The 23850-nt window shown below is 45.4% G+C and overlaps 1 protein-coding gene across 1 annotated transcript in view; it reads left to right on the forward strand.

Annotated features, from left to right (window-relative positions):
* Positions 1 to 8488, forward strand: part of Ptprf (protein tyrosine phosphatase receptor type F) — an 83488-nt gene extending 75000 nt beyond the window's left edge. The window contains exons 23-33 of the mRNA XM_026397720.2: positions 2053 to 2176; positions 2343 to 2518; positions 3810 to 3929; positions 4183 to 4337; positions 4417 to 4702; positions 4793 to 4971; positions 5207 to 5333; positions 5561 to 5686; positions 5951 to 6105; positions 6204 to 6339; positions 6834 to 8488. Of these exons, the coding sequence (XP_026253505.2) occupies positions 2053 to 2176; positions 2343 to 2518; positions 3810 to 3929; positions 4183 to 4337; positions 4417 to 4702; positions 4793 to 4971; positions 5207 to 5333; positions 5561 to 5686; positions 5951 to 6105; positions 6204 to 6339; positions 6834 to 6902 (1653 nt within the window). The 3' untranslated portion in view covers positions 6903 to 8488. The remainder of the gene's footprint in view (positions 1 to 2052; positions 2177 to 2342; positions 2519 to 3809; positions 3930 to 4182; positions 4338 to 4416; positions 4703 to 4792; positions 4972 to 5206; positions 5334 to 5560; positions 5687 to 5950; positions 6106 to 6203; positions 6340 to 6833) is intronic.
* Positions 8489 to 23850: the final 15362 nt, after the last annotated feature.

Genomic DNA, 23850 nt, shown 5'->3' on the forward strand with positions numbered 1-23850 from the left:
TTTCCCAGCATCTGACATGGACCTCAAAACACTATTGACATATAAGTGTTGGGTGAGTTGGTTCAGCCTAACCTGAGAGTTTGCTCCCCTTTCAGTCAGATGTTCACCCTCAGTTGTGTTTGGGGAAGTGTCCCAGGATACCAAGGTTGCATTTCTAAGGGCCATGAGGCCAGGCAGATTTCCAGCGTGTTAAGCCAGGTTTCCAAAGAGAAAATCAAGCTTGGCAGGCAGACATATGAACACTCCTTCTTCAAAGGAACCATGCTGCCTCTATGGTAGGGCACCCACTGCGGCCTGCTTTCTAGGTGGCCTCACTGCAAGTAACAAGCTCATAATTGGGGCTTGTCTGCTCATTATCTGTCTGTCTGACCAGAAGTGGTCTTCCACCTGGACTCATCTATGCCATGTCCCATCCCTGCCCTTCTTCTGATGAGGATGGGCCTCACTGTGTAAGCTCACAAGACCTCTGATCACAGCAATCCCCCTGCCACCTACTACCTGTTCTGTCCTCTTCTCTGGGTTATCCTGTAAAACCTTCTTCTACCCAGAAGTCCACTCTGGCCACTCAAGGCTGCTTAGGGCTCTCCCTCAGCCAGGATCCCAGAGCTCTCTCATCCTTAACATTCTGTTAGTCTTTTATCACATTTGCAAGCACTAAAGTGTATGCCACTCCCTGTGCTGGGTGCTGGGGATATGGAGACAAATGCTCTTAGGACCCAATCAGTTGGGAAACACGCAGGCAGGTAATTAGCATTGAATGTGTGACCAAATCCATATGTCTTTGTATTAAGTATGACCAACATGCACAGAGAAGGGAGGTTGAAAGCACTGAGGTAGTCCAAGCGTCGGGCTGTGCTTGGAGGTCTCTTGTAGCACTGGCACTGTCCCCTGGAGTGTGTCAAGGCTGGGACCAAAATATGAAAGATGCTGCATGCAATGCAGAGTACTATGGAATGTATTCATCTGTAAAATGAGGCTTATGACAGAACCCATCTCATATAGAATTAGATGAGAAAATACGGAGTACTCACGACAGTGCCAGGCACACCAGAAGCTCCCATTGACAGTTAGCTATTACCATTACTGCTGAGGCAATAGAGAGCATGGAGCCTTTTAAGCAGAAAATTGATATTCAGATCTGCATTTTTGAAATGTCTGAAGGGTCATTAAGAGTGGGTCAGAATGGAGGAAGAGGGAGGGTGATGGCAACAGGTTGGAGAGCTGAGGAGGGGAGGAGCACCAGAATGCTGGTCAATAGGAGGGGCTGTGAGGAGGTTTTCAGGTAGACTTGGCAGGTGCTGGCCTGGGCTTCTGGGATATGGATGATAGTGCCATCCACTAAGGTGGAGTCCCACCAGCAGAGCAGATTTGGCAGGGAAGCTAATGAATGTGGCTTTGAATTAAGACTGAAGGGCCAATGAGTTCCTTGTCCAGGAGGCTGCCAGGTACTCAGGAAAGAGCTCCTGGGCAGCAGCCAGGGTCTTGGACAGCTCCAGCATACAAGTGCAAGAATCCTGCCAGCAGTAGGGGTCATTCAGGAAAGGGGACAGAGTGAGGAGAGGGCCTGGGAGAATCCCTGGAGGAAGCTGTATCCAACCTGCAGATGGGCAAGCACTGGGGAGCAGATGGAGAAGAAACAGCTGAAGAGGCAGAAGAGAGCCAGGCAAGGTGGTGCACAGTGTCCAGGGCACTCAATAGTTTTCAGTCTGGCCAAGGGTGCTGCTATTGCTTCCATCTGTCTGTGCCCATTTCATTCATAGAATGCACAGTCCTCTCCCCTGGCCACCCCAGTGTACTCTACCAAACAAGGAGATCTGGTGCCATGGTTAAAGGACTCCTCGGTGCATCACTTTCCTGATTAGGAGATTTGGCAACTCCGTGGCTGTGGCTAGGGGTGCTGCTCAGCTTTACCAGCAACATTGGTAGAGGGCTAGTGCAGCTTTCAAAGTGAAGACAGGATGTAAGCACAGCTTGGAAGGCAGGGTCTCCTAGCAGGGGGTAAGTGTCCCTCTGCTCACCCCTCACTCCACCTGCTTTTTCTGTCCCCCGCAGTCCATTGACCCTGGACAGCAGTTCACATGGGAGAATTCCAACCTGGAGGTGAACAAGCCCAAAAACCGCTACGCAAATGTCATTGCCTACGACCACTCTCGAGTCATCCTTACCTCCATCGATGGTGAGCCAAGGGCAGAGCCTCCTCCCAGCCCTTGTTCACCTCCCCCTTGCTATCTGGGCTGACTCATGCTATGGAGGCCATCCCTGAGTCTCGAGTGCACTGAGGCATGGTACTCTTGTCTAGGGGCACTTAGTAAATGCTCTGCCATATCCCCTTCCTTCTGTAGGTGTCCCGGGGAGTGACTACATCAATGCCAATTACATCGATGGCTATCGCAAGCAGAACGCCTACATTGCCACACAGGGCCCACTACCTGAGACCATGGGTGATTTCTGGCGGATGGTGTGGGAACAGCGTACAGCCACTGTGGTCATGATGACGCGGCTGGAGGAGAAGTCCCGGGTGAGACTGAAGGGCCCTGCTAGGAGGTGGACAGGAAATAACTCAGCCAGCAGGTGACATCGGACACCTTATTCTGTCCCTGTGGGTAGACGTTCCTCAAGGGATTCCCCAAGCACTGTTGCTTTCCTGGAGTACTGTCATGTTCCCTAGGTATTGGGGTGTTCCTGGGATGTATGTAGCATGTTCCCCAGATGCTAGTGGGTTCCTAGGATATTAATGTGTTTCACCAAATGCTGTCATTTACTGGAATGCTAATATGTTCCCCAGTTGCTGGCTAGTTCCCAGGGTGTTCACATGTTCCCCAGATGCTGGAGTGTTCCTGGGGCATTAACACATCTCCTCAGTTAATTAGTGGAAGGAGCTGCTGTTATCTGCTTTTGCACTGCAAACCATTGAATGGAACATAAAATTTACAGAGCTTGAAAATGGGGCATAAACGTTATGGGTAAATTTGGCAGAAAATGTGCCTGGTGCGATCTGGTCTTGAATAAATAATTTTCAATTATGGCCTTCATTCCACCAGTGAGGGCAAGGGTAGTGACATAGTGTGATGAGGCTTGATGAGGGAGAGAGGAAATGATTTGTGTGTATGTGTGTGCACACGCATGTCTCTGTGTGGGACGGCAGGACACCAGGAATTGAACCCAGGGGCACTTTATCATTATATCCTCAACCTTTAAAAATTTTTTTTAATATTTTTTTAGTTGTAGATGGACACAATACCTTTATTTTATTTGTTTATTTATATATGGTGCCAGGGATCAAACTCAGTGCCTCACGCATGCTAGGCAAGCGCTCCACCACTGAGCCACAATTCCAGCCGTTAATTTATTTTTATTTTTTTATTTTAAGACAGGTTGTGGGCTGGGGATGTGGCTCAAGCGGTAGCGCGCTCGCGTAGCATGCGTGCGGCCCGGGTTCGATCCTCAGCACCACATACCAACAAAGATGTTGTGTCCGCCGAGAACTAAAAAATAAAAAAATATTAAAAATTCTCTCTCTCTCTCTCTCTCTCTCTCCTCACTCTCTCTCTTTAAAAAAAAAAAAGACAGGTTGTTACTAAGTTGCTAAGGCTGTTCTCAAACTTGCAATCCTTCTACATCAGCCTCCTCCCATGTCACTGGGATATGCCACTGTGCCCAGCAGGACAGTGGATTTGAGAATTCAGGGCTGGAGGATCTTTTAACCAATAGGCTGGGCCTTCCTCTCTGCTTCTGCCTGCCTGGGCCTTTGTGTACTCTCTGACATCATCACCTGTGCCCTACTCCCTGCTTTATATTTCCCTCTGCAGGTGAAGTGTGATCAGTACTGGCCAGCTCGTGGCACTGAGACTTACGGCCTCATTCAGGTGACTCTGCTGGACACTGTGGAGCTGGCCACATATACTATGCGCACCTTTGCTCTCCACAAGGTATGACTCTGCCATGGTACTTGTCCATATAAGGACAGAGGCCTGAGTATGGTGGGTTAGAGTTGGGGACCAGTGTAGGTATCAGAGGGTCAAGGACTGGGGTGGGGGTTGTGGGGGGTGATACAAGAACTTCCTCAACTTCTTCAGGGCGCCTTGTATGGTTTCTGAATCTATCCAAGAGTGTTGAGTCTGGCCCTGGGTGTGTGGCAGGCAGACTCCTAGTCACTGCATCTCTCCTGACTTTGCTCCCCAGAGTGGCTCTAGTGAGAAGCGTGAGCTACGTCAGTTCCAGTTTATGGCCTGGCCAGACCATGGGGTTCCCGAGTACCCAACTCCCATCCTAGCCTTCCTGAGACGGGTCAAAGCCTGCAACCCGCTAGATGCAGGGCCTATGGTGGTACACTGCAGGTGAGAGGGTATGGTGCCACCAGAGGGAGTGGGGTGGGAGGCAGGGACCTCCAACCCAAGCTGAGCCCATGTCCTGCAGTGCTGGTGTGGGCCGTACTGGCTGCTTCATCGTTATCGATGCCATGCTGGAACGAATGAAGCATGAAAAGACAGTTGACATCTATGGCCATGTGACATGCATGAGATCGCAGAGAAACTATATGGTGCAGACAGAGGACCAGTATGTGTTCATCCATGAGGCGCTGTTGGAGGCTGCCACATGTGGACACACAGAGGTGCCTGCCCGCAACCTCTACGCCCATATCCAGAAGCTGGGCCAAGTGCCTCCAGGGGAGAGTGTGACTGCCATGGAGCTCGAATTCAAGGTAGGGCTCCAGTGGGCCTGAACTGGGTTATACAGAACCCCCGTGGCTCCCCAAGGACGCCATACCTGATCAGACCCTTCCTGTCAATAGTTGCTGGCCAGCTCCAAGGCCCACACATCTCGCTTCATCAGTGCCAACCTGCCCTGCAACAAGTTCAAGAACCGCCTGGTGAACATCATGCCCTATGAACTGACCCGGGTGTGTCTGCAGCCCATCCGTGGTGTGGAAGGCTCTGACTATATCAATGCCAGCTTCCTGGATGGCTATAGGTCAGCAGGCTTGTCCCTGCCACACCATGCACTTTAGTGCCCAGGCCTGAGCCTGGCTGGTGGGGATGAGGGGAAACATGGTAGGGCCAACCCAGAAGACCAGAGTGGGCCGAGTAAAGCAGGGAGGGCTTCCTAGAGGAGGGGTGCTCTGTGCAGGGCCCCAAGGGACCAGGCAATCTCAGGGGAGACTGGGGGCAGCAGCACCTCCAGCATGTTCAGTGTTATGTCCACCCAGACAGCAGAAGGCCTACATAGCTACACAGGGGCCTCTGGCAGAGAGCACCGAGGACTTCTGGCGCATGCTATGGGAGCACAATTCCACCATCATCGTCATGCTGACCAAACTTCGGGAGATGGGCAGGGTGAGCCCACCCCTTCCCCTAAGGACCCAGCCACCCTTGGGAGAGACACCCCTTTTGTTACTCTCCATGTAACAAGGAGATTTTCATACCCCAACCTCCATCAGCATTAGCCTCAGACCCCACCTTCTCACCACCTGAGGCATCCTGTCCTACAGTCCTCTGAAACCTGGTGCTGCCTTCCTCCTTCCTCCCCACCTGATCATGGGGGCTGGGCCCTGTGTCCACAGGAGAAGTGCCACCAGTACTGGCCAGCAGAGCGTTCTGCTCGCTACCAGTACTTTGTTGTCGACCCGATGGCTGAGTACAACATGCCCCAATACATCCTGCGTGAGTTCAAAGTCACAGATGCTCGGGTGAGTATTGGTTAGAGACTATTATTCACACAAAAGGACCACACTGCCTGAGCAGATGTGGGCAGGGGCTGCCCTCACAGTACCTTAACTACAGGAATCAAAAGAGAGTGTAGGTTTGGGAGTGTGCACCTATCTTCCTGGGTGGCTTCATGGGTAATGACTTCAAGAGTGCATGCCTGTGTTATTGTACTCCCCCAACCTGGCCCAGAGGGACTGTAGCCTAAGACACAAATTTAAACCCTGTACCTTGCCCACCTCTCCCAGGATGGGCAGTCGAGGACAATCCGGCAGTTCCAGTTCACAGACTGGCCAGAGCAGGGTGTTCCCAAGACAGGAGAGGGCTTCATAGACTTCATCGGGCAAGTGCACAAGACCAAGGAGCAGTTTGGGCAGGACGGTCCCATCACAGTACACTGCAGGTGGGGCTGTCCCCATCAGGGCTGGGGGTGGGCCTGAAAGCCTGGCATACCACTGCCAGAGGTGAGCAGAATTTCTGACCTGGCTCTTCTCTGAGTAGTGCCGGTGTGGGCCGCACGGGAGTATTCATCACTCTGAGTATTGTCCTGGAACGCATGCGCTACGAGGGTGTGGTTGACATGTTCCAGACTGTGAAGACCCTGCGCACACAGCGTCCTGCAATGGTGCAGACAGAGGTATGTAGACCAATGTGCAGGGCTAAAGTCTCCCTGACAGCCCTCCCTGCAACCCTAGGCTGTGGCTGCAGTTGGACATACACGGGCACAAGGGTTGGTTCGTGCTACAGATGTGTACCAATGCCTGTTCTGATTAAGGTGCAGGGGAGAAATGAGTGAGATGTGTTCCTTTATTCAGTAGCTCTGAACTCGTAGTGTGTCTCTGGTTAGGGTTGGACACTGCACGGTATAGAAGCAGATAAACATGATTGGAGTGGCAGGTAAAACAGGTAGATACAGGGGCCTGGGAGAGGGAAGGGAGAGAGAACAGCCTTGAGAGGCTCTTTTAGGCCCCTGGATAGTGCCTAGGGCAACTCTCAGGGTATAGCGCCTGCTCTTGGCCAGAAGACACTGATTCCCTAGGCCATGGGCTGCAGCGTGAGTGCCCTCTCAACAGTGTGGTTTGGGATATCCGTTGGCACTGCCTACACTGACCAGTCACTCTGTCCCGGCAGGACCAGTACCAGCTGTGCTACCGTGCGGCCCTGGAGTACCTCGGCAGCTTTGACCACTATGCAACGTAACTACTGCTCCCCTCTCCTCCGCTGTCCCCACTAGGGGGCTATGGAGGGGACCCAGCTCCTCTGAGCCATACCGACCATCGTCCAGCCCTCCTGCACGGATGCTGTTGCCGGCAAAGCACAGTCCACTGGGATCACAGCGTTTAAGGAACATTGCCACACCAATCAGAGTCCAGAACACCCCTGGGCTAGTGGGCGGACCGGCAGGCAGGCTCTCTGTCCACCAGGCCCAACTGGAGCCTGCTTCAAGCTCTCTGTTCAGTTCCGCGTTTCTCATGCTTCTCATGGGGTGGGGATGGGGGCAAAGCCTCCTTTTTATACATTAGGTGGGGTAGACTGAGGGATCCTAGCCTCTTCCCTCTGATTTTTCCTTTTGCAAATCCTTAACTGCAGAATGGGCCATTTTAGGGTTTGGGGCTCATTTTTTTTCCTTTTTGAGTTCACTTTGGACCCTTTTTTTTTTTTTTTGGTCTTATAATGCTGAAGGACAGAACTTGCCTTGCCTTCCTCATGTGGAGCTGGACCACTAGCCTGAGCAAGGCTTGACTATGGACCCGGGAGTGGCACAGGTCAGGCTGCTCCTCCAGCCCTTCAGAGGAGATCCTGTTCCAGCCAAATGCAGGGAAACACAGTTTTGCTTTTTTGCTTTTTGTTTTTTGTTTTCTGGGTTTTTTTTCCTTTTTTTCTTTTCTTCTAGGTTTTGTTTTGTTTTTCTTTTAAGAGTCTTTTTTAGGCCCCACAGACAGTGGTGGGCGGGGAGGCGATAGGAAACACATCCCCAGTCGTCTGTTCCAGTGTGTGTTTAACATTCACAGCCCACAACCACAGACGTGTCTGAGGGAGCCTAGCAAGGCATTCCTCATCACCATCGTGTTTGCAAAGGTTAAAAAGAAACAAACAAAAAAACATTTAAAAAAAAAAAAGGAAGAAGAAGGAATGAAAGAGAAAACCAGAGAGTCATCCCCTGGCCTCTGCTTCAAACCCCCAAGAGGGAAGTGACTCTGTGCATCTGAGGCTACCCAGGGGCTCGCAGAGCCTTGCTGTTGTCCCCAGCATTGCGGTAGGGCTGGCATTTGTAGGCTGTGGAGTCTGGCCACATGGCCAAGCAAATGGCACAGGTCAGGGTCTGTGTCACGCCCCACACACCTCAGGGCCCAGCGGGGGCGTGGCTGGCCCTTCAGGTCCAGGCCAGTGGGCCTGGTAGCACATATCTGTCCTCAGCAGGGGCCAGATGATTTTCCTTCCTGGTTTGCAGCTGTTTTCAAAGCCCCTAAGAATTGCTCTTTTCCACTCCTTCAAGATGCCCTCATAAACCAATGTGGCAAGACTACTGGACTTCTATCAATGGTACTATAATCAAACTTATTATCTCAGCTTGCTGAGGGGCAGGGAGAGGGCCTCTTCCTCTGGGCAGCACTATCTAGATAGGTAAGTGGGGGCGGGGAAGGGTGCATAGCTGTTTTAGCCAAGGGACATGATGCCGAGGTCCCCAGGTCTAGCTAGGCTAAGTCAAGATCAACAATCCAGGGTTGGTAATGTTGGATGAAACATTCATTTTTACCTTGTGGATGCTAGTGCTGTAGAGTTCACTGTTGTACACAGTCTGTTTTCTATTTGTTAAGAAAAACTACAGCATCATTGCATAATTCTTGATGGTAATAAATTTGAATAATCAGATTTCTTACAAACTGGGCTTCCCATCTCACCTCTTTTGGGATCCAAAGAATCTGGACTCTAAGTCAGTAGCATGGGTTCTGGAGATTGCCTGCTCTTGAGAGGACAGTGAGGCTATCCTGAGTATTTGTGACAGGGCTGGCTCCTGTCATGGCTGTCTCTTCAGCCCTGAAAATGGAGCCACCAAGAGTCAGGCCTGAACCACCCTGGAATTGGGAGTACACTCTTCAACTCTCTTCCTCTTGGGATGCTATAGGTTGTCATATTGGGGATACTGGGCTTCCCCTTCTAGAAGCCATATTCCCCCTCTACAATCACCTCCTTCCTTTCTTTCTCCCCTAAAGGGCAGGATGGCCCTATGGCATAAAAACCTGTGACCATGCTGGGTGTGGTGGCACATGCCTATAATCCCAGCAGCTGGGGAGGCTGAGGCAGAAGGGTTGCAAGTTTGAGGCCAATATCAGCAACTTGGCGAGACCCTGTCTCAAAATTTAAAAAAATAAAAAGGACTACAATGTAGCTCAATGTTAAAGCACCCCTGGGTTCAATCCCCAATACAATAATAACAACCACTTTCATGGGTAAACTGGTTAATGAGGACTCTTCTAATTTTTGCAGTGTGGATACTGGATGCCAAAAACTATAAGTTGATGTGGCCCCTAAATACACAGCAACATCTACTGATTGAGCCCTATGGCCTCCCCACTGGTGATCAGACAAGTCCTTCCTGGCTATAAAATTATGGAACTTCTAGGGATTCAGGGATAGAAACCCAGAACAAGTGAGGAAGAGAAATTCCTAAGTCAGCAGTAACACTTAAAAGAGAACATCGTGACGTAGTCCATTGGCCTGTCGCAGAGATGCCGTGAGTATACTAAGGCAGTACCTGACCCAGGGCAAGGCTTCCTGGAGAAAGTGACATTAGCTGGATTCAGGCTGCTTCATAGGGTGAGTAGTGCTTAGATTTAAACGATGGGTAAAACATTCCCAACAGAGGACATAACCTGTGCAAAGGCTCAGAAGCATGGAAGAAATCAAACACCAAACTCAGGAAGTACAATGTGACTGAGGTAGAGACACTGGCCTAGAAAGTGAGCTGGGTGGAGTCGAGGGGTCCTCTAAGGGGACTGCTTTGACTTAAAGGGATGCAGGTCCCCCAGACAAGTGAAGTACCTCTCTAACATCTAAGTTCCTCGCCACATTCTGGTATTGGCAGCTGTCTCCTGGGGGCTGTGAGTGATGGAGGCTTGACACCAGGTCCCTTCTTAGTATCCGTAGCACCTAGTTCAGTGCCTGGCATATTTCTATTCATTCAAGGAAAAGACACCACCATTACATGATTCATTAAATTTGATACATAAAAGTGTGAAAACTTTAGGTTTGGTTCAATGATAGAGTGCTTTACCCAGCATGCATGAAGCCTTGGGTTCAATCCCCAGCACTCCCCCAACACCACCAAAAAAAAAAAAAAAAAAAAAGACATTAAACATCTTCAGGTAAAGGATAAACATGAAATTTTCACTTGAGAGACATCAGTATTCAGAACACCCCAGGCAGGCTCTGGGCTAAGTGCTTTATGGACTGATTGCTAACCCAAGGGTAGAATAGACTCCTCTTTCCCCTTCACAGGTGAGGCAACAGGCTCAAGTGGAGTTACTGTCAAGAGACCACAGCAGAGGAACACCAGAGTTGGGACCATTACCCACTGATACCTGCTCCAGAGACCCTTTTCCATCACCCAGTGTCAGCCCTCCTTCCCCTGCCCTCTTAGACCATCCCTATCTCCAGACCACTCCCCTCACCAGGGCCCCCATCACAGAGTTGGGCATCCCAGCCAGTCAGCTTTCCTATCAGACATCTCTTCCTTACCTTTACATTCAACTCAGGTCAAACTCTGTCATTTGGCCTCCACTTGGCACCTCTTCAACTGTCAATATTTCTCTTCTTTCTGTCTCAAGCCACCCTCTTACCTGGACTGCTGTCATGTCACCTCCCTGGTCTGCCTGCCCACAGTCCTGCCGGGCCAACCCATTCTCAACATAGCAGCTATGGCAATACTTCTCTCAGGGCAGTCATGACCAAGACAATGTCCTGAGGAGAAGAAAATATTTTAATAGAAAGGAAAAATTTGTTTCATCAACTCATTCAACAAATAATAGCTAATGAGCATTTGCCATGTGGCAGTTACCCTCTGGGTACTTGAAACAAATAACATCGGTGAACTGAACAGACTGCTGTTCTTGGGGCATGCATAGTCTAAAATTAGGAAACATGACACATAGGAAAAATAGCAAATAGGAATGGGGATATAGCTCAGTTGGTAGAGGACTTGCCTCACATGCACAAGGCCCTAGGTTCAGTCCCCAGTGCCACAAGAAAAAAAAAGGGTTGGGGATATAGCTCAGTTGGTAGAGTGCTTGCTTCGCATTCACAAGGCCCTGAGTTCAATCACCAGCACCACCAAAAAGAAAGGGGAAAAAAATATTTATATATATGTATTTATAGTTTGTTAAATGGTGATAAGTGCCATGGTATTGGGGAGTGGGGCAGGGTACAATAAGAAGGACCAGGCACGTGGGGTAATAAGGGGAAGCCTCATTGAAAAGATGGGATTTGAGGGGCTGGGGTATAGCTCAGTGGCAGAATGCCTAGCATGCATGAGGCACTAGGTTCGATCCTCAGCACCACATAAAAATAAACAAAGGCATTCTGGACTGCTGTCATGTCACCTCCCTTGTCTGCCTGCCCACAGCCCTGCCCAGGCCAACCCATTCTTAACGTCCTAGCAGCTGTGGCAATACTCCTCTCAAGGCAGTCATGACCAAGACAATGTCCTGAGGAGAAGAAAATATTTTAATAGAAAGGAAAAATTTGTTTCATCAACTCATTCAACAAATAATAGCTAGTGAGCATTAGCATTACAACTACAAAAAAAATTTTTTTAAAGATAGGATATGGGCTGGGCCCAGTGGAGCACATCTATAATCCCAGCAGCTCAGAAAGCTGAGGCAGGAGGATGATGAGTTCAAAGCTAGCCTTAGTAACACACACACACACACATATCCAGACAGAAGGGTCAACTAAAGCAAAGGCACTGGGCAGGAATGTGCCTGATAAAGCTGGTGTGGCTGTGACACTGAGCAAGGGAATGAGTAGCAAGGGAGAGGTTCCAGAGTATAGAAGTCCAGGTGTGAGAGGCCAGATTTTATTATCTTGAAGGCAAAGCTGAGAGGAATAACTGATGGATTGGATGAGAAAAAGGAATCAGGGTTGACCCCACAGTTTAGACCTGAGCAGCTAGAAGGATAAAGTCAGCATTGATTGGTGGGGAGGCTTTACATATGGGTTAGAAAGCTACTCAGTGGTTCCAACCAGAATTTGGTGGAGTTGGTATCACTTTTCCTTTGGTACTAGGGATTGAACCCAGGGATGCTTTACCACTGTGCCATATCCCCAGCCCTTTTTATTTTTTTATTTTGAGACGGTCTCAGTAAGTTGCTTAGGGCCTTGCAAAATTGCTGAGGCTGGCCTTGATCTTGCAATCCTCCTGCCTCAACCTCCCAAGTCACTGGGATTATAGATATGCCCAGCAGGACCAGGTATTACTCTTAGTCTGCCTAACTCTAAGGTTCTCTGCCTAGTGAAAGAGTTTTAAGGACAGGTTTTTTTGTTTTGTTTTCTGAATTCTCTGTAAATAGTTAATATTACTTTAATTTCAAATTAATCAAATTTTTATAATCATACAATTAATATTAACTGCTTTTAAAGCAAGAAATACTTGAATAGAATAAGGGGATAAGTGTTAAAGTCTCCATTCTCTTCCTACCCCCCAACTTCCTGGTGAGAAAAACTATTCACCATTTAGTCCATGCCTTTATGAGCCTTTTCTATGAATATGCAAACATGCACATAACCTTTACATCATTAGAATCATTGTTCATATCTTTCTGCAAATAGCCTTTTCATTTAAATATACCATGACAAGCTGGGGATATAGCTCAATGGTAGAGCACTGGCCTAGCATGCACAAGGTCCTAGATTTGATCCTGACTACAAAAAGAGGGCTGGGGATGTGGCTCAAGCGGTAGCGCGCTCACCTGGCATGCGTGCGGCCCGGGTTCAATCCTCAGCACCACATACAAACAAAGATGTTGTGTCCGCCGAGAAATAAAAAATAAATATTAAAATTTCTCTCTCTCTCTCTCTCTCTCTCTCTCTCTCTCTCTCTCTCTCTCTCTCTCTCTAAAAAAAAAAAGAAAGAAAAGAAAAAAAACACTTTAAATATTCTGTGAGAAGCCCATTGCAGTGGCAGTGGTGCATATTTGTAATCCCAGCTACTTGGGAGGGTGAGTTAGGAAGATTGTTAACTTTGAGGCCATTCTGGGCAACTTAGTGAGAACCTGTCTCAAAATAATAATAAGTTCTGAGGATGGAGCTCAGTGGTAGAGTACCCCTGCATTCAATCCCCAGTACAAAATAAATACATAAATACATAAATACATAAAATAAACAATAAAAAACTAATAAATAAACAAATTAAAAAATCACATATGAAGTTATTATATGTACAGAGTATACTCCTAGGCTGTGGAGTCTGTTTCACTCATCTGCATCTTCAGTCTAAGCCAGAACTGCTAATTTAACTTCTTTGGCTTTGTTTTATTACCTGACACAGCTAGTCTTCATCATTATCTTTTTTTTTTTTTTTGGGGGGGGGCGGGTTTCAGTGGTTCCAGGGATTGGATTTAGGGGCCCTCAGCCACTGAGCCACATCTCCAGCCTATTTTTTGTATTTTATTTAGAGACAGGGTCTCTCAGAGTTACTTAGTGCCTTGCTTTTGCTGAGGCCGACTTTAAACTCACAAGCCTCCTGCCTCAACCTCCCAAGCCACTGGGATCACAGACATGCGCCACTGCACCTGGCTCCCTTCCCTCGATTTTTTTTTTTTTAATTTTTTTTTTTATTTATTGTTTAGTTTTCGGAGGACACAACATCTTTGTTTGTATGTGCTGCTGAGGATCGAACCCGGGCCGCACGCATGCCAGGCGAGCGCGCTACCGCTTGAGCCACATCCCCAGCCCCCTTCCCTCAATTTTGATTGCAGTTTTTTTTTTGGGGGGGGTTTGGTTTGTTTGTTTTTGGTGGTGCTGGTATTCAAACTCAGGCAAACACTCTACACCCCCAGCTCCTTGATTGCAGATTCTTACTGTATCTCAAAAAAGTTGAGTAACATATCTGAAGAATATGTGTTGAAATAAAAGAAGAGCCTTTTGGAGTCTAAAAATGTTTAAATTTTGTGGTCAAAAGTAAACTGCCCTTGCCAAGAATGGTGTTACACACCTGTAATCCCAGCAGCTCAGGAGGCAGAGGCAGGAAGATTACAAATTCCAGGCCAGTCTGGGCTGGAGAGACCCTTTCTCAAAATAACAAGGGCTGAGAATGTGACTTAGTAGTAGACCACGTGCCTGGCAGGCAAAGGCATTGGGTTCAATCCCCAGTTCTGCAAAACGAAAAAAAAAAAAAAAATTAAAGGCAAAAGTTATATATCAGCATTGGTGTAGGGAATTAGGTATTCATATATTACTAGTGGGAAGAAGCAAAACTGATTCTATCTTTTTTGGAAGAAAATTTGCAATTTCTTTTTATGTATGCGAGGGTACTGGTCACTGAACCATATCTCCAGCCCTACATTGTATTCTATTTAGAGACAGGGTCTCACTGAGTTGCTTAGCAACTCGCCATTGCTGAGGCTGGCTTCAAACTCCCAATTCTCCTGTCTCAGCCTTCCAGCTGGGATTACTGGTGTGTGGGCTGAAAATTTGCAATTCTATCAAAAGCCTTAAGGTAGCAGGGCTTGGTGGCAAACACCTGTAATTCCTGTGGCTTGGAAGGCCAAGGCAGGAGGCTTGGGAGTTCAAAGCCAGCCTTAGCCAAAGCAAGACACTAAGCAACTCAGTGAGACCTTGTCTTTAAATAAAATTTAAAATAATAATAATAATAATAAGGCTGGGGATATGGTTGAGTGGTCAAATGCCCCTGAGATCAATCCCCAATACTTACCCGCCCCACAAAAAAGCCTTAGAATATGTTTTTATTATTGACCCAGCAATACACTTTAGGAATTTACATGAGGGAAACAGTTGGACAAATATTTTAAAAATCTATTAGCAAAAATTCACTGCAGTGTCATTCATAATACTGAAAAACTAACAACCTAAATTAGACCTATCCAAACATTTAGTGTCTGTGTTCCCAGGGAGCTCTAAAGTGCAGAATCTCAAACCCCAATCCAGACTTGCCGAACCAGACTTGCAGTCTATGCTTTCTTTCTTTTTTTTTTTTTATTTTTTTATTTTTTATTTTATTTTTTTAAAGAGAGAGAGAGAGAGAGAGAGAGAGAATTTTTAATATTTATTTTTTAGTTCTCGGCGGACACAACATCTTTGTTGGTATGTGGTGCTGAGGATCGAACCTGGGCCGCACGCATGCCAGGCGAGCGCGCTACCGCTGAGCCACATCTCCAGCCCGTCTTTTTTTTTTTTAAAGAGAGAGAGAGAATGAATTTTAATATTTATTTTTTTAGTTTTCGGCGGACACAACATCTTTGTATGTGGTGCTGAGGATCGAACCCCGGGCCGCACGCATGCCAGGCGAACACGCTACCGCTTGAGCCACATCCCCAGCCCCAATCTATGCTTTCTTGTATGAGCTTTAAAATTAGAGGAGCACTGGCAGGGACATACACCAAAAGGTTAGCAGTGATTTTTCCAGGTGGTGATGTTCCCTATTTTAACCATAGTTTTTAGTTCTTTTGTCTCTGAAATATACTTTTTTCATAAATAGTTATCAGAGGTAGGAAACACCTCATTCCACAGTTGCGTTTCTTAGTCTCTCTACCAGAACACCCTTCCTGGAACACCTCATCCAAGTCCTTTAGGGGTCCCTTCTTAGCCCTTTCCTCCCCCACCTTCCACCAGTCTCACATCCAGCTGTGTTGTTGGTCCAGTAACCATAGCACTGTGCTGAAATTATTCTTGCTTCTTCAGCTGTTCAAGTAGGAATATGGGAAAAATACCAAGAAAATCATCCAGGTTGCAGTGGAGAAATGAAATGCAAATTGACATCATAATTATGGTGTGGTTCCTCTTCTGCCTTCTCCACCCGACTGTGATCTTTTTTTTTTTTTTTTTTTTTTTGGTGGAGAGAGTAACAAGGATTAAACCCAAGGACACTCGACCACTGAGCCACACATCCCCAGCCCTATTTTGTGTTTTTGAACTCATGATCCTCCTGCCTCAGCTGCTGGGATTACAAGCATGCACCAACATGCTTGACCCAAAGCAGGGACTCCGAAGTAAAATCTGACCATCATAAACAGTTATGGATGGGGCTCGGTCTCAAAATCTCCACTGCCTGCTCCTCGGTCTTTCCTTTTGCTCCTAGCCAGCTTCCAGAAGGACTTCCCATCCCGCAACCACTTGAACTAAGAAGAGAGGGACTTGCATCACCATACCAATTCTACTTCTTCATGATAAGCTGCTTTTTATTTTTTTTGGGGGGGGGCCTCTCCCAGTCCCCCACACAATGAGTAGGAATGGCTCAAATGGAGATTTAACAAGTCACAGCATGTTTTTTTGTTTTTGTTTTTGTTTTTAAAGAGAGAGAGCATTTTTTAATATTTATTTTTTAGTTTTCGGCGGACACAACATCTTTGTTTGTATGTGGTGCTGAGGATTGAACCCGGGCCACACGCATGCCAGGGGAGCGCACTACCGCTTGAGCCACATCCCCAGCCCAAGTCACAGCATGTTTAAAACAAACAAATAAAAAGATAATGAGTCATTCATTCGGGACCTGAACTGTACTTTAAACTGAGGTACTCCTCAGTCTTCCACAAAGACCTTCTGTCCCAGACCTTTCTTCAGACTTTGCCCTCTACGGCCTCCTCTCTCTGGCACATTTTCAGGGCCTTCTCTGCAGTTCCTCCCACCCCATTTGAGCTTCTATGTAGTCCTAAAGATTTACAATCAACAAACGCATGGTATGTACCTATTACTGCTCTAATACACTAGCATTAATAAGTATATACTACCTTACAGCATTACTAAGCACTTAAATGCAACAAGAATTGTATGTGCATTGTTAAAATTCAATTCCCCTACAAACCCTGTACAGTAGCTTGTATTATTATCTCCTTTTATAAATGAAGACTAAGGTTCAGGGCTGGGGATGTGGCTCAAGCGGTAGCGCGCTCGCCTGGCGTGCGTGCGGCCCGGTTCGATCCTCAGCACCACATACAAACAACGATGTTGTGTCCGCCGAGAACTAAAAAATAAATATTAAAATTCTCTCTCAAAAAAAAAAATTCTCTCTCTCTCTCTCTCTTTCTCTCTCTCATCTCTCTTTAAAAAAATAAAAAAGACTAAGGTTCAGAGAGGCCAACCAACTCACTGTAAGAAGTGACACAGCTAGGAAGAGAACAACCTAGATTTAAATTTAGATTTGTATGACTCCAGAGCCTAACTGCTTAACTACTACATAAACTGCAACCCATCAAGCTTCATTGTTCATTACTTTCACAGATAATATTTCAGGAATATTTACTGAGGACTTATCATGAATCAGGCATTGTACAAGGTGCTGGATTCAATGGTGAAACAACAAAGTCCCTACTCATAGAGTGCTTAATCTGGTGGGAAAACACACTTGGTCCAGGAAATCTTAAACACATATGTAATTACAATTCCCACAGAGACTTTACAGGAAAACTGTAGAGTGTGGTGAGAACAGCACAGGACTGCCTGCAGGACCCAGATTAGGATGGGGAGTCAGAGAGGCTTCTGTGAGAAAGTGGCTTGACTGGTGTAAAGGTCCTGAGGCAGGAGAAAGCATAGCTTTTTTCAAGAACTGTTTTAGAAAAACAGAACAAGGACTGTGGATATAGTTCTGTGGGAGAGCACTTGCCTAGGATAGATCCCTGGCACCTCCCAAAAAGGAAGAAAGAAAACAGAATGAATCAACATGGCTTCAGCCAGAGAGCAAAGGAAAATTGGAGCAGGAGGGGGTGGAGATTGGGCAGGGGCCAAATCACTAAAGGCCTTAGAGGCTAAGACAAGGGACTTGGAATTCCCGGTGAAGGCACAGGAAGCTTTTTAAGTGTTTTCAATGGAGCAGGGAATTCATTAGATTAGTCTTTCAGAGAGAGAGCTCTGGCAGCAACTTTGCGAACTGACTGGGAAAGGCCAGAGCAGACAGCAGCGGGGGGATACTGTTAGAGGAATGTTGTTAGGGGTCCAGGTGGGAGGTGATGGTGGCTTAGAGTGGAACAGTGGTGATGGTGGAGGTAAAATAAGGCTTCAGGACATAGTTCTGAAAGTGAAACTGATAAGATTGGATGTGTTGCCCCAAGGGGCAGTGGTGCATACCTATAATTCCAGCAGCTCAGGAGGCTGAGACAGGAGGATCAAGAGTTCAAAGCCAGCCTCAGCAAAAGTAAGGCGCTAAGCAACTCAGTGAGACGCTGTCTCTAAATAAAATACAAAATATGGCTGCGGATGTGGCTCAGTGCTCTAGTGCCCCTGAGTTCAATCCCCAGTAGGTAACAAAAAGAAAAAGAAAAGAAAAGAAAGAAAGAAGGGGGGCTGGGCTTGTGGCTCAGCGGTGGAGCGCTCACCTAACATGTGCAAGGCACTGGGTTCGATTCTCAGCACCACATAAAAAATAAAATAAAGGTATTGTGTCTGACTACAACTAAAAAAAATTAAAATAAGTAAGTAAATTAATTTTTTAAGAAAAGATTGGATGTAGGCTGCAAGGGAAAAGAATCCAGAAAGACTGGGTGGTTGGATGGACTCTGGTGATTTTACTGAGAATGGGGAACACTGAGGTGGATGAGATTGGGGAAGAACCAAGGAGTTTGTTTTTTTGGAGTTTGAGGTATCTGTAATTGTTCAAGTGGAGAGAGAGAATTGTCTCTGTATTTCCAGGGCCAGTGTAAAATAGGTGCTTATTAAAAGTCTTTAGGGCTGGGGATGTGGCTCAAGCGGTAGCGCGCTCGCCTGGCATGCGTGCGGCCCGGGTTCGATCCTCAGCACCACATACAAACAAAGATGTTGTGTCGGCCGAAAACCAAAAAATAAATATTAAAATTCTCTCTCTCAAAAAAAAAATTTAAAAATCGGGCTGGGGATGTGGCTCAAGCGGTAGCGCGCTCGCCTGGCATTCGTGAGGCCCGGGTATGATCCTCAGCACCACATACAAAGATGTGTCCGCTGATAACTAAAAATAAATAAATAAATGAATAAATAAAAAATAAAAGTCTTTAAATAAAAATGCATGAATGGGTAAATTTGAATCCAATGTTAAATAATGGATAAGAGTTGGCCTTGAGAGGAAGATATTTTAGAGATAAAAAAATAAACAATACAGATAGAACAGCTGGTGGAAGCAAAGGATAAAGGAATGAATGTGATGTAGCAATAGTCCTTAGGGCACCTTGTTGTTTCTGCTCACCAAGGTTTTTTGAGCTCTTGGCTGTAACATTGAGTCATCCTCTGCGAAGCAGGGAGAACACATCAGAGCTAGAAGTGAAATGATATTTTGTTAATGCTTGGAATTCAGAGAATTTGTGGGTATGTGTATGCCTGCCTCTAAGTATTTTTATATTTGCACTTATATTTCATCTTGTCTGAATTGTCTTAATTTACAGAAATTGAACTGGCTGCTGAAGACTCCTCCCCATTGAACCAGGCTGAGCAGATCAGGGTGTATCAGTGAGTTCCTGGGGCTTATTATCACGACTTCCTTTCTGGCAGCTGGAGCCTTCCAAAGCACCTGGGAAGATGTTTACTTCTAGCAGCTAGTGCCACAGTGAGGGTTGGGTGTGACTGACTCCTGAGGGGAAGGTCAAAAGGCATCATTACAATGCAAGCACGTCCTTCCTGTTGCTATTCAGTTCATCCAGTTTATCCTTCACCCTTTTTTTTTTTTTTTTTTGGTAGGAGGGATTGAACACAGAGATGCTTAACCACTGGGCCACTTCCCCATCCCTTTTTTATATTTTTTGAGACAAGTTCTCGCTAAATTGCTTAAGGCCTTGCTAAGTTGCTGAGGCTGGCTTTGAACTCTCAATCCTCCTGTCTCAGCCTCCCAAGTGGCTGGGATCACAGGCATATGACACCATGCCCGGCTTCATTCTTCACTCTTTTATTCAACATATATCCTCAGGTCCACTATTCATTCCAAGTTTTCTGACATCCTTTCACCTTGACTTTCTCAATTATAAAATGGGGACAGCAATAATGTCAATTGCAGAAGTTCATTAAGTGGTTGAAACTAAGTAATGCTGATTCATTCAGGTATTAGAGTTGGGACTGTCCTAAGCGCTAAGGATAGTGGTGAACACAACCCCTGCACTCAGGAAGCCAATGTGCTAATTGGGAGACTTGAACCACAGAATGATAAAGCAAAAACACATTGGTGATCAGGGAGGACTTCAATGAGGAAGCAACCTTACAGCAAGTCCCTGAAGGAGCTGAGGCAGCAAGCCAGTCAGACAGGGGAGAACAGAGAACTGGAGGAGAGAGCTGTGGGAGGAAATACTCAGGGGTGGGAGTAGATGGGGGGATCGTCTGTAGGCTGTTAAAAGGACTTGGCTTCTCTCCAAAATGAGCTGGGAAGTCTTTTGATGGTTTGAAGAAGAGGAGTAACATGATCTGGCTTCTAATATTAAAGAATCATTCTGCTGTGTTGAGGAGACTGCAGAGGGCAAAGGCAGAAGCAGACAATTAGGAGACTATGGCAATTATCCTATTCAGGCTACAGATGGCTGGGACCAGGGTGGAAGCATGGAGGTGGAGGTAAATGCTGAGTTCTGGATAAACTTTGGAGGCAGATTAGAAATATGACCATATTAAGTCAAAGTACAAAAGCACAATTCATAAAATAAATTGACAAATTGAATTTCATCAATTCATAAATTAAAAACTCTCATGCTTCAAAAGACACTATAAAGAAAGTAAAAAGATAAACCACAGAACAAAAATATTTATAAAGCGTATATCTAGTAAAGCACTTGTACCCAGAATTATATAAAGAACTCTTAAAACTGAATAATAATAATTCAAACAACCCAATTAAAGACTGGACAAAAGATTTGAATAGACATTTCCCCAAAGAGGATATATGAATGGCTAATAAGAACATAAAAGATGCTCAACATCATTAGTCATTAGGGAAAGGCAAATTAAGAACACAATGAGATACTACTTCACACCCACTAGAATGGTTATAATCAGAAAGATAGACAATAACAAATGTTGGCAAGTTTGTGGAGAAATGTAAATACTCATATATTAATGGGAATGTAAAATTGTACGGTCACTTTAGAAAACAGTTTGGTAGTTTTTTGTTTGTTTGTTTGTTTTATTTTTTTGGTACCAGGTATTGAACTCAGGGGTACTGAACCACTGAGCCACATCCCCAACCCTATTTTGTATTTTATTTAGAGACAGGGTCTCACTGAGTTGCTTAGAACCTGGCTTTTGCTGAGGCTGGCTTTGAACTCTTGATCCTCCTGTCTCAGCCTCCTGAGCCGCTGGGATTACAAACATGCGCCACTGTGCCTGACAGTTTTTTAAAAAGATAAACATAAATTTACTATACAACCAAGCAATTATTCCACTCTAAGTTATCTATCCAAGAAAAAGGCAAACATAGGTTCACTTGTACATAAATGTTCATACAGCTCCTTTCATAATGGCCAAAAGGTAGAAATAACCCAAACGTCAATCAATACCATAATGGGACATTATTCAACAATAAAAAGGAAGGAAATACTTACGCATGCTACAACATGAATGAATCTTAAAAATATATATATGCTTAGTGAAAGAAGTCAGACACAAAAGACCACATATTGTATGGCTCTATTTACATGAAATATATCCAGAAAAGGCAAATCTACGCAAAAAAGTAAATTAATGGTTGCCTTGGGTTTGGGTAGAAATAGAGGTTGTTTGTAACTAATCCCAAGTGATTTTAACTAGCAAAAGGTGGTGTATCTTATTGATGTGATGGAAGTGTTCCAAAACAGTATTGGAACTGGGTGCAGTAGCTCATCCCTATAATCTCAGTGACCTAGGACACTATGGCAGGAGATGACCTAGGATACTAAGTCTAAAGAATGGAAAGTTTAAGGACAGCATGGGCAACTTAGCAAGACCCTGTCTCAGATTAAAAAATGAAAAGGGCTGGGCACGGTGGCACCCCCCTGTAATCCCAACATTTTGGGAGGCTGAGGCAGGAGGATCGTAAGTTTAAAGCCAGCCTCAGCAAAAGAGAGGCACTAAGCAACTCAGTAAGACCCTGGTCTGGGAATGTGGCTCAGTGGTTGAGTGCCCCTGAGTTCAATCCCTAGTACCCTACCCCCTCAAAAAAAAAAGAAAAAAAGAAAAGGGCTGAGGATGTATGTAATTCAGCGCATCAGGCCCAGAGTTCAATCCCAGTACTGGGGGGAAAATGTCAATGAGAACATACATAACTGTAAATAATTTCTGTGTATATAAAGCATTTAGTACAGCATTTGGAATATAAAAACAACTCAATACCTGCAGTTAACTTTTGTTTGTTTGTTCTTGATTCTGGGGATTAAACACAGGGGATCTTTACCACTGAGTAATATCCCTAGCATCCGCTCTCATTTTTTGTTTTGGTATGAGGGATTGAACCCAGGGGCACTTAACCACTGAGGCACATCCTCTGCCTTTTTTTTTTTTTTTTGGGTATTTTATTTAAAGGCAAGGTCTCACTGAGTTTCTTAGTTGCTGAGGCTGGCTTTGAATTTTCTATCCTCCTGCCTCAGCTTCCTAAGCCATCTGCGCCATGGTGCCCCTTTTCATTTTTTATTTTGAGACAAGGTCTTGCTGAGTTTCTGAGGTCTGGCTAAATTGTTAAGGCAGGCCTTGAATTTGTGATCCTCCGGCTTCAGCATCCTGAGTTGGAGTTGCTGGGATTACCAGTGTGGTGTGAGCCACCATATCCAGCTATAGTTAATTTTTTTTAAATATTTCTTTTTAGTTGTAGTTGGACACAATACCTTTATTTTATTTATTTACATGTGGTGCTGAGGATAGAACCCAAGGCCTCGAATGTGCTAGGTGAACTCTCTACCGCTGAGCCACAACCCTAACCCTATAGTTAACTTTTTAAAAATCTGTTTTTTAATTAATTAATTTCGTGTTTGTGTGTGTGCTGGGGATTGAACCCAGGACCCTGAACATTCTAATGCTAAGCATGTACTCTTATCGCTGAGATACATACACCTCTAGCCCAAATATTTATATATACATATATATATATATACATATATATATATGTATATATATATATATATATATATATATATATATATATATAGAGAGAGAGAGAGAGAGAGAGAGAGAGAGAGAGAGAGAGAGAGAGGGAGGATGGACACAATTCCTTTATTTTACTGATTTATTTTTATGTGGTCTGAGGATTGAACCCAGTGCCTCATGCGTGCGAGGCAGGCACTCTACCACTAAGCTACACCCCAGAGGAAATTTTTTTTTTTTTGAGATGGGTTATTGCTGTGTTATCTAGGCTGGCCTAGAACTCCTAGGCTCAAGTGATTTTCCTGTCTCAGTCTCCTGAGTAGCTAGAATTATGTGTGCATAACCTTGCCAAGGTTCAAGTAAACTCCTTCCTTTTTTTCACTCCTGGTTCTGGGTATTGAGTACAGGGACTTTTTAACCACTGAGCTATATCCCCAGCCCTTTTTATTTTTTATTTTGAGACAGGGCTTCACTAAGTTGCCAAACTGTCCTCAAATTTTCACTCTTCTTGCCTCAGCCTCCAAAGAACCTATAGCTTTTATATATATATATATATTTTTTAGTTGTAGATGGACACAATATATTTATTTATTTATTAAAAATATATTTATTTTATTTATTTATTTTTATGTGGTGTTGAGGATCGAACCCAGCGAATCCAGCGCCTCATACATGTCAGGCTAGTGCTCCACCACTGAGCCCCAGCCCCAGCCGGCACCTTTAATTTTGGTGACTTTGTAGCACCAAACCAAGACTCATCCCTCTCTAGATCTCTTATTGCATAGAAAAATAACTTTGTATTTGTTTAAACCATGGTTGCTAGGGTTTTCTATGTCTGGCAATAAAACGCAATGCTAAATGATACTACCAATGAATAAGACCAAAGTAATTTTTTTTTTTTGGTAGTGGTACTGGGGATTGAACC

Source organism: Urocitellus parryii, chromosome 11 (assembly GCF_045843805.1).
Source record: "Urocitellus parryii isolate mUroPar1 chromosome 11, mUroPar1.hap1, whole genome shotgun sequence".
NCBI classification, from domain to species: Eukaryota; Metazoa; Chordata; class Mammalia; order Rodentia; family Sciuridae; genus Urocitellus; species Urocitellus parryii.